Source organism: Neodiprion lecontei, chromosome 3 (genome assembly GCF_021901455.1).
Source record: "Neodiprion lecontei isolate iyNeoLeco1 chromosome 3, iyNeoLeco1.1, whole genome shotgun sequence".
Taxonomy (NCBI): domain Eukaryota; kingdom Metazoa; phylum Arthropoda; class Insecta; order Hymenoptera; family Diprionidae; genus Neodiprion; species Neodiprion lecontei.
Window position 1 is genome coordinate 10,378,055 of NC_060262.1, and position 9,721 is coordinate 10,387,775.

The 9,721-nt window shown below is 40.6% G+C and overlaps 2 protein-coding genes across 2 annotated transcripts; one reads left to right on the top strand and one right to left on the bottom strand.

The window, feature by feature from the left end:
* The first annotated feature begins 4,793 nt into the window (after nucleotides 1–4,793).
* On the top strand, nucleotides 4,794–6,641 carry LOC124293510. Its single transcript, XM_046734550.1, has 2 exons — nucleotides 4,794–5,154; nucleotides 5,307–6,641. Exons 1-2 carry the CDS (start codon nucleotides 5,106–5,108, stop codon nucleotides 6,539–6,541), a joined length of 1,284 nt encoding a protein of 427 aa, XP_046590506.1. The 5' UTR covers nucleotides 4,794–5,105; the 3' UTR covers nucleotides 6,542–6,641.
* On the bottom strand, nucleotides 6,534–8,393 carry LOC107216811. The gene is made up of 3 exons (XM_015654102.2): nucleotides 8,016–8,393; nucleotides 7,728–7,940; nucleotides 6,534–7,573 (listed from the first exon to the last, which is right to left on the bottom strand). The coding sequence occupies exons 1-3, from the start codon at nucleotides 8,321–8,323 to the stop codon at nucleotides 6,784–6,786; spliced, it is 1,311 nt and encodes a 436-aa protein (XP_015509588.2). The 5' UTR covers nucleotides 8,324–8,393; the 3' UTR covers nucleotides 6,534–6,783.
* Between the last annotated feature and the right edge of the window lie 1,328 nt (nucleotides 8,394–9,721).

The window sequence follows — 9,721 nt, forward strand, 5'->3', positions numbered from 1 at the left end:
AAGGCGAGGCTCGTCGCGACACCCGCGATCCTCCTCTAAAAGCGCGTATTTTTATCAGCGCGCACCCGAGCTTCACTTTCTCGGCGACGGCGGGACGCAGTCGCGGATTCGAATGCTCCCCGTGACTGTTCGCGACCTACACGAGAATGGAGGATGTACCGGACGAAGTGAAATGACCCCGTGTAACGGACTTCGGTCACACTCAAACTCGAGACAATAACGTCTCGGCTCAACCCGTGGCTCGACTCGATTTCATGGATTCCCCGTAATTAACGCTACTCCCTTGCGCGCAACTCAGGCTACGGTCACCAAGCAAAAGAATCGGCAAACGAATTTCGAGTACTTTTCGACAGGCAAACTACAAAACGGCAATCCTTTATCGGATCAGCCTTTACTCAATTACCCTCGAAATTCGATCGCGAGAATGTTAACAACGCTTACCGCTCCACATCCACTGCACAAAACTGCCAACTCCCTCGTGACGGTTCATCGTCTTCCTCGCAACGAAATGCTCTCTCACGGGCACAGAACCACCGCAACTCTAACTCAAAGCCACAAAAATACAACTCAACCGCCTTGTACCCTCGCCAGAACTAAAGTGATCTCGGATGGTCGCAACGCCGATCTCGTCGCGCTGATTTTTCGTGACGTCATCACCCTAAGAATGCGCAACAATCGATCGATCATCGATTTTGGGGATTGCGCAACTTGCCGCGCACCTGTCGTCTCTACGCGGCGCAGAACTTAGGGCTAGATCGCAATGTCGTCTCCTGCGCAGCTCTACGTAGTCCTGGGGTTGGGCGGGGTGGTGCTCCCTCGTCGCTAGCTGGTGCCTCGCGGTTGCCTTGGTTGGGCGTAAGCGGGGCGAGCGGGGAGGCTGCGGCGCGCCGGCCGCCAGCGGGAATCGCGTCCGCCTTGGATTCCCGCGCTGCAGGGATCTGCGTTGCCTCCCCCTCCGCAGCCTCGGTGTCCTTCCCGCGAGATCGTCGTGGTTTCGCCTTGCCTCGAAAGATGTTCGGTGTCGGAGTTGGTCACTGGAGGGTAGCCGGTGCACTCAAAAAAAATAAAAAAAAAACAAAAACCTGAAATATCTTGGTCGCAATGCTCTATTTCGTCCCTGTCGAAGCTCGGGTGCGTGACTCCAGTTCTGGCGCTCTCTAAAATTATTCCGCGACTCGATTTTCTAGACCCTGATTCCGGGATCTCGCCCAGGGTCCAGGGAGCCTCTTGTAACGGGCAGGCCTAACCGAACTGCCACGTTACAATGTCTAATACTAAAATCTGTATTTCTGATACTATTATTTCACTTTATTAATCGTTTTAAAAACGGCCAGATTAGAAATTGCAAATCAGGATATTTTCGTTGATTTTATAAAATTATCCTTGCAGACTAAATCTATAATCTAAATTGTAAAATTTTACCAGTAAGTCATCAAAATGCAAGTGAATTTCTCACTTGAAATATTTGAAAAAAACTCTTCCCCGAATATTATATCAGTAATTATACTGAACAAGCATGCAATAACGTATTCTCTTTCACTTTGTTGTCAGTGAACTTCGGGTCGAGATTAAAATATTCGATTTTAGAAATATTACATTTTCTTATAAAAAAAAAAACCTCAAATAGAGAACTCGGTTACCGAGTCTTATAACTAACAATAAAGATCATACAAGTGTAAGTATAACTCACAGTAGATTTATTCGACACATTAAGTTCACCTAAATATTTTTCGCGCTTACTTACTGCTGCAGACTTGAATTAAAACTGTATTGGCAATTATTTAAAACCGCAGTAGTGTAAATTGTATTTTATCGACGATCTAAAATGTGAACTCGGTATCTTTCCATGAAATTTTAGCGACGTATACATGATACCTTGAAATTGTACAATCGTAGAAATCAATTGCCCGTATTTTGTAACAAATTCGGAACGCACTGCAGCCATTAATAATATATACATTGTAACCCTAAATTCTGTTACCCTCGGATGAGGACTTACCGTTGACACTTTGGCGCGATTCTCTACCTATTCACAATATCAAACTATAACAAAATCAATTACGTTGGGCGCCAGGCGCGTTAGCGTCGATTTTCAAACAATAATACAAATCAATAAAAGTAACATAAAACCGTACAAAAGAGATAGATGGAGAACCCGTTGTATGGCTGGCTAGGCTCAGGTACGTTCGCGTACATCCCGGTAGAGTGGCGGTATTCAAGGCAGCTAACAGTAATTCCAGAATTAAAGAGAATAGCAAAATTAAAAATAAAGACTTTATGTCACACAATAATTATGGTGAATTGTTTTTCTCAATTCGATTGTACTCGCGTATATTCGCAGTTTGTTTAAAATTTTTCATTTCACATAATCCGCTTGCTATATATTATAGATGAAAGATGACTGTTTGAATAATGGATAAGAGATGGTTGTTTTATTTGTGGATGAAAGATAGCTGTTTCAATTATGGACAAAGAGTGATTGTTTTAATCTCATACATGAACGGCGATCGACTTCGGAACCTTTCGTTCCGACTACCGATGCTTCGAAATATGCAACTGGTTCTGTAGTTGACTATAAAAAAGACGGCACTGACCTTCCAGTGGCATACGCATACAGAATTCTGAAAAAAACGAAAGTTAATTACTCGGTATTCGATGAAGAATTTATTGCCGTCATTTGGTCCATAAAACATTTGCGAGCTTATTTATACGGAAGGACATTCACACTGTAATCACTGATCACGAGTCCCTACGATGGATCAACAACGTAAAGGACACGACATCCTGACAACTACACTGGAGATTAGAGCTAAAATGGTATTTATATACCAATTTTGACGTCCCGGAATGAAACATCAACAAAAAAACAAAACTAAAACAATTTGTTCTTGCAGATCGCTTACACCGAAAAATCTACAGACTATCACCGAAGCACTGTTTTTGGTAAGGGACTCGGGTGCCTGATACGGACTGATACGATCAGAGGGAGGACCGCGACGTGAGGTAAGTCATCTTTATGATATTGCGTTTGCGCTTACCTTTTAATCAGTGGTGCTCGTTTCTACCCCCGGCTCTGGACTGCTGTTTCGGATGAACCGTCCTTCCACCTCGGATTCCGGAAGCGGTGAATACGCCCGAGGACTCGGGATGTGATTGTAAACCTCTAACTCATTTTTGATGCCTCGGATGCGAGCGGCTTCTGCTGCCTCTCGGTTGCAACGGCGTCTTATGCTGATCAAGTGACGGCGTATAGTGGATTTAGAATTGGGTTTCGGCATATTTACGACGGAATGGATGAGTATGGGTAAGCGAGAGGAGTGCACTGAGTTCACTTTAACTTATTTTTCGTTTTCTAGCCTTTTGATTCAGAGAAATTATAATATTTATAGATGAAAATTCTACCGCTCAAGCTGCGAAGCCAATGCGACTGTTCAGTTCAAATACTGAATGCGTCTTGGTCCGCTGTGGTTGAACCGTCTGGCTTCGGAGGGGATGGATCCCGATGCCCATGTCCAGTTCCCCCACTATTGGTTTTGGATGACACGTAGGCCCCCCTCTCGCTCGTACCGTCCGCTAGTGGTAGGGATGGGTATCGAATGCCGAAATATCGATATTTTTATGTCGATTTATCACAAAGCTATTATACGATGTTCCGATATATTGGTGCAAAACTATCGATATCACAAATATCGTATCGGATTTGTACAAAAAAAATATGCGATGGGAATATAAATGAAACATTATTATTGCAATTATAATATTTGCAAAGATAACTAAATAGCATTTTTATCCGTTTTATTCTTTTTTTGGTTTCAATGAATACATAGAATAATTATTATTACTCGTGGAAACAATATTTCTATTCACTAGTGATAATATCTATTGTATTTCGTACCTGGGTTTCTTTCACAGTCTTGAAGTTTCCTTTCGATATTTCGACTCCTGGATATATACGAAAAATTACAACATACACCAATTATCAGTTCGCAATTTATACTGCTATATTTTAGAATATAAATGCATAATTTTTCTAACATTTTTTCCCATTTCGAATGATTGCTCAGACGAATTAGTTATCATACTTGTTGAATGGATATACATTTCTATTCATTAGCACCCTTTCTCTCGATCGTATTGTTTTATTCGGCTCTTTTTTCATTTCGAAATATCCTTTCGATTTTTTTTTGAGTCGTGGATATAGATGGAAAAATATTACATACATCTATTAAGACATATTCTCACAATGTCAATCAAATTCGTTTGCAATTTATACTGCTATAGTTTAGAATATGAATAGAAATATCGTAATTTTTTTTTATCGAATAATTGCTCAGTCTATTCATTGGCGAGATTTCTCTCGATCGTATATTTTTTCCACATAATTTCTCCACATACTTGTTGTGCAACTGTTCGATACAATGACTTGCAGACAGTGTTGACGGTGTGCCACTTTGCCATCTTTTGTGAAATGACGCTGAACTTTAAATTTCAAAAGGGCCATCCTGGATCACGTATCGTTGAGATCGAAACAAAACATTTTTTCATCAAGGCGAGGCTCACTACGGACGATAAAAAGCTAGAGTGCGAGAGAGCTGATGCAATGCGGTTCGTACAAGACCGATACAGAGCGTTTAGCCGGGTGAACAAAACTCCGAAGAAATTTTGACGTATTTTTCTCGAAAACGCCTTGGTGGAATAAAATTAAGACCGTGTACCGAATCTCTCTTATGCGCGCATTCAGCGCAAAACAGTATTGGCAACTGACAAAATCAATGAGACATCTGGTGGTACATTTCAAAACTAAAACCGGGGTGTATCGCTCGTCGCAACGTAATGTTTAACATAGGAGGTTTTGATAAATTAAAGAAATAATGAACGAAGAAGGTGTGTTTACGTCTCGCAAACCATCTAAAAGAAGAATTGCATGTTCCGTACATGGTTGTGGAAGTTCTTTCCAAAAAAACCGTGAATTGACATTTCATAAGTTCCCTCAAAAAAATGCACGTTGGGTATACCAGAAAATTTTTTTCGGTAAAATGGAAAAAGTGGAGTAACTAAAAGCATGGAAGAACGCTTTGAGGATTGACTGTAAAATAAATGCTCACATGAAAGTGTGTTCATTGCATTTTCAACAAGAAGACTACATTTTACCGGGTGAGTAAAATTCTTTTTTTGAGGTTATGCATGAGTTAAGTAGCATCTTCTACAAGATATGAATGTTACACTAAGAAAAAATAAAACTGGATAAATACCAAAATAAACAAGTTTTCTTATGATTATTTATGAAACGAATTGATATTTTACAGATATTCCATCCCACGTAAAATATTTAAAGAAGACTGCGATCCCATCACGCAACCTGCCTCGCAGTTCAGTAGAACCAAGGAGAAAAAAAAAAGGAGAGAGCGAACGTGAAAGAAGATTAATAAACAGGAATGATCAGAAAGAAAGTTCAAAGGGAATGGAGCTTCAGCATCTGAAGACTGACACAATTTTGGAAAATATGGAGCACGCCGAAGGGAATCATTGCTGCATCGAAGATGTAATGACAGAGAATGAGCCTGAAATTCAAGTGGAGATAAAATCATTTGCAGATATCGGAGTGCAAGTGAAAAGTGACGACGTGAGACTCAGTTTCGAAATGTTTGTTCAGACCGACGAAGCGTCAAGTACTGCTACGGGGATCGAATCAATAAAAATTCTGGACACTATTGTTGAAATTGCTAGAAAAGTCACTGAAAATAATTCCACATATTCGAATGCAAGAATGAGTCTACGCGAGCGAATTATCATGACATACATAAAGTTGAAACAAAATATCTCATATTCTTTTTTGGCGTTAATGTTCAATTGCTACACCGCGAAGCACTGCCAGCGAATATTCGATGAAATGATATCGTTGTTGAGTCAGTGTTTAAAATTTGCGATTGGTTGGCCAACTAAAGAAGAAATCTCGAGAAATTTGCCAAAATGCTTTGAAGATTTTGAAAATGTTCGGGTGGTCCTCGATTGCACTGAAATTTTTATCCAGCATCCTACAAAGTTTTGTTGTCAAGTTTTGACGTATTCTCGCTACAAGGGTTCTAATACGTGCAAGATAATGACTGGTGTAACACCGGCTGGAAATATTTCTTTTGTCAGCAAAGCGTATGGTGGTCGAGCAACGGACGATGATATATTTGAACAAAGCAATATTTTAAGTTTATTGGAACCGGGTGATGGTGTAATGGTGGATCGAGGATTCCGTAAAATTGATGAGCTTTGCGAACGGAATCATTTTAAATGTATAAGACCACCATATTTGAAAGAAAAAACACAATTTTCGAGAGACGAGGCCTTACGCACTGCTAAAATCGCGAAAGCAAGGGTACATATTGAACGCTCTAATCAACGTATCAAAATATTCAAAATTGTCGGTGCTACGATGCCAGTGAATCTTATCCCACGAGTAGAAGATATTTTTATAGTTATATGTGCCACAGTGAATTTATCCTCACCTATCATAAAAGACGATAAATTCATGAATGTTCAAGTTGTTTAAATTTCTCTTTATTGTAACGTATCTTCTGTTTATCGTGACATTTATCTTTCTTATATCATATTGTGACATAATTATAAATAATAATTGCAGTACAATCACAGACTTGTTATTTAATCACAACCTTCTTATTGTCATTATCTTTTCTACGTTTAGGTAATAGCCTAACGCTCTTTATTACTGTTTTCATCGTTGGGACATATGAAATGTACCATTTTATCGTAATACGTTTTCTTCAAGACACTCTACATATTAAAGGTATACATTTCATTAAACGGAACATCAATCACTAGTATGCTCTTATCAAAAGAAGCATATATGACGAAGAAAGCACTTTTTAAATTCAAAACTGCCATTCCCAGTTGAATTTGAGCATAGTGGGCGTGCTTTTCCTTTAAACTAATATTTTCATTTTCAATCACCAGCCCTTTTTTGAACTCAAATTGTATAGCTTCCATTACAGTCTTCGACTTGCCTTTAAAAGGACATTTGATTTCAACTAGTTTCGTAGGAACGTTTTTTTCATAAATTATTCCATCGGGTGAATAAGCGAGCCACGGATTTTGACTCGATATGACTAGGCCAACTTGAATTATTGTTAAATTAAAGGTAGTCTTGAATACTTCGAGAGCCTCACTTTCTGTTTTTTTCCCGTACTCCGTGTACATACTTGCGAAACTTTTCGGATTGAAATACTGGTCGCATTTTTTGTTCCAGTCCGCATTAGTCCTTCTCGTAGCGTACAATGCGTAGCATCTGGAACCTGTAACCCGATACCGTCGCTGCTTTTGCCATTCGGAATATGATTCCTTGCTTCTTTTGCATATCGTTGCGAAATCGTCCTTCATTTTTTGAATTGTTTCCTCGCAACAGCTTCGCTTGACTGTTACGGAAACATTCTTGATAGCATCCATGAATTCACTCCTTTGAAGCGCAAACAAGACTTCGATTGCCTCGTCCAAAGTTTCACCGATACTTGTACCGCCTGCGTTATCCTCAACTGACTTTAATATTACAGGATTGTGTCTTCCAGACCTGCAAGATCGAAAAGAAATCGGATATATTATTAATACGAATATTATATACAGAAAGACAAAAAAATATAAATGAAAATCAAAGTGACAGTGATTAATATTGAGAGCATACCAAAATTCAAATAACAACTTGAATCGACAACATATTTACTTACACATGTTTCGAAAAAGCAGAATTTGGCAAATTTTGCAACAGTATCGATTTTATTGCCATTTCCACATCTTCGCTCAGGGGATTATTGTTGTTCGTGGATTTCAGACATTCGTGTTCCTCCAAAGGGCGAGCCACGTAATTCTGTAGCGTGTCTTTATACTTTTGCTTCCACTGACATTTAATATCAGTGCAAGAAAGTACTGAAATTTCATTTCTAGAAAAAAAAACACAACAGGGTAATTTCGAAGGAAGCTTTGTTTTTGAGCACAATTTGAGGTTATGAACGTACCTGGAACAGAACAGTAGTGCAGCCATAATATGTTTACATTTTTCGCCAAGTCCAGCTTTACACGAACACGTAATTGACTTAACTTCTCCATTTTTCCCCAAAATTCCGTGTATTTCATGAGGAGATCCACGCACATTTGACGTTTGAATACACGACGCCAATATCTCGAAAACGTCACTATCCTCTTTTACGATACCGCAATTTAGTAAATGTTTCGCAGCCACTAAGCGTTCACCCTCTCGAAAGTTTCGATGACTAGGAGTTGAACCAGACCATTGACAAATATCCTGAATAGTTATAACTACCATTGCCGGCCATTCATATTTATAACTTATATTATATTTACACGGTAAGCCTACTACTACACGGTTTTGACAGGCGACTGCACCCCGGTATGCGCCATATTGAATTAGGCCACGCCTCCATGTCAGATCCCAATAACGTGCTCTAATTTTTTGAGGTTATGTTGTCCTTATCTTTCGTCTTGGTTCTCTCCAGCGATTTATGTACCTAAGTATGTTTTTTTATATTTAAAGTGTTCTTACTATAAAATCTTTACGGAGGGAAGCTTTCCGTGAAATAAGTTTTGTTGCGTTGCGGAGAGAGTGAAGTGTCTCTCACGCAATGGCGACTCCGACCGACGAACCGACCACGAGGCACACCGTTCTCCTTTTTCTCCTGTATTATCTCTCCATCCGTTTTGCGTACTATAAAAAAAAAAAAAAGAAAACGAATATCGAAGCAAATATCGATGAAAAAATATCGATATACGCTGATAGACCATGACCTATAATTCGATTCGATATTTCGGTATATCGAATTAACGATATCGATATATGTTGGCTATTTGATAGCTCGTAGTTCGACCGAACCGCGTGGAAGGTGTGAGTCGCTTGAAATCAAAGATGAGTTTGTGGTGTTTGAGTTTATTTATACTTATTATTTATTTTATTTACATATGTACAGTTATGGTAAGGGTTGCCAAGTGATACATGGAATAGTTTTCGTGGTGTAACAATATGGTGGAGGCTTCAGTGAGGATGTCGGTCGTCTCGGGGGTTCAGTCACAGTTCTGGGTGGCGGAGTGTATCGGCTCTCTGGAGAGCTGGGTGGCGTTGGGGGACGGCGGTTCTCCGCTGTCTTCACCGGAGACTCCCACTCACTATCTGTCGTCTGGGTGGCAGTTGACACGAACGAGCGCTGCGGCTCGGGAAATGGGGATACTGGAGCTGGGATGCGTCGGTGATAGCTCGGAGAGGTCAGTCGTTCTCTGCGTACATCCCACAAAGAAAGCAGTACGGCTGGTGGTCTGGTCAGTGGTCGTGATGGAATGTCAATTGGATGTAGTATCCAAGGGACAGGCGGGTTGGATGCGGATGTCTTTGTCTGTTCACTGGCCGAAGCCAGATAAAAGGGATCCGTCATACAAATGTCTTGTAGTCCGGTCTGTCGTAGAGTCAGTCAACTGTCGCAGCGTCAGTCACAGTCGTTGTAGCGTCAGTCAAAGTCGGCGTAGCGTTGATGAGCTGGAACGGCGTGGCGTTGAAGCGTCAGCGTCAGTGAGGTACGTCAGGACGAGTTGAACCCGAAGTGTCCTGCCGATCGGTCTGATCGGCCGTCTCTTATTCCAGCCTCGGTTGGTCTTTGGCAGCGGGAGACCACGTTCTTTGATTACGCAACGCGCTCGGCTGCGTGGGTGGCGTGAG

Excerpts from the sequence above, each read along its gene's own strand:
- LOC124293510 (XM_046734550.1), top strand. The coding sequence starts at position 5,106 with ATGAAAGTGTGTTCATTGCATTTTCAACAAGAAGACTACATTTTACCG. Across the intron at positions 5,155-5,306 it reads AGAAGACTACATTTTACCGG|ATATTCCATCCCACGTAAAA; the intron begins GTGAGTAAAATT and ends GATATTTTACAG.
- LOC107216811 (XM_015654102.2), bottom strand. The coding sequence starts at position 8,323 with ATGGTAGTTATAACTATTCAGGATATTTGTCAATGGTCTGGTTCAACT. Across the intron at positions 7,941-8,015 it reads GCACTACTGTTCTGTTCCAG|AAATGAAATTTCAGTACTTT; the intron begins GTACGTTCATAA and ends TTTTTTTTCTAG. Across the intron at positions 7,574-7,727 it reads TCTGCTTTTTCGAAACATGT|GTCTGGAAGACACAATCCTG; the intron begins GTAAGTAAATAT and ends TCGATCTTGCAG.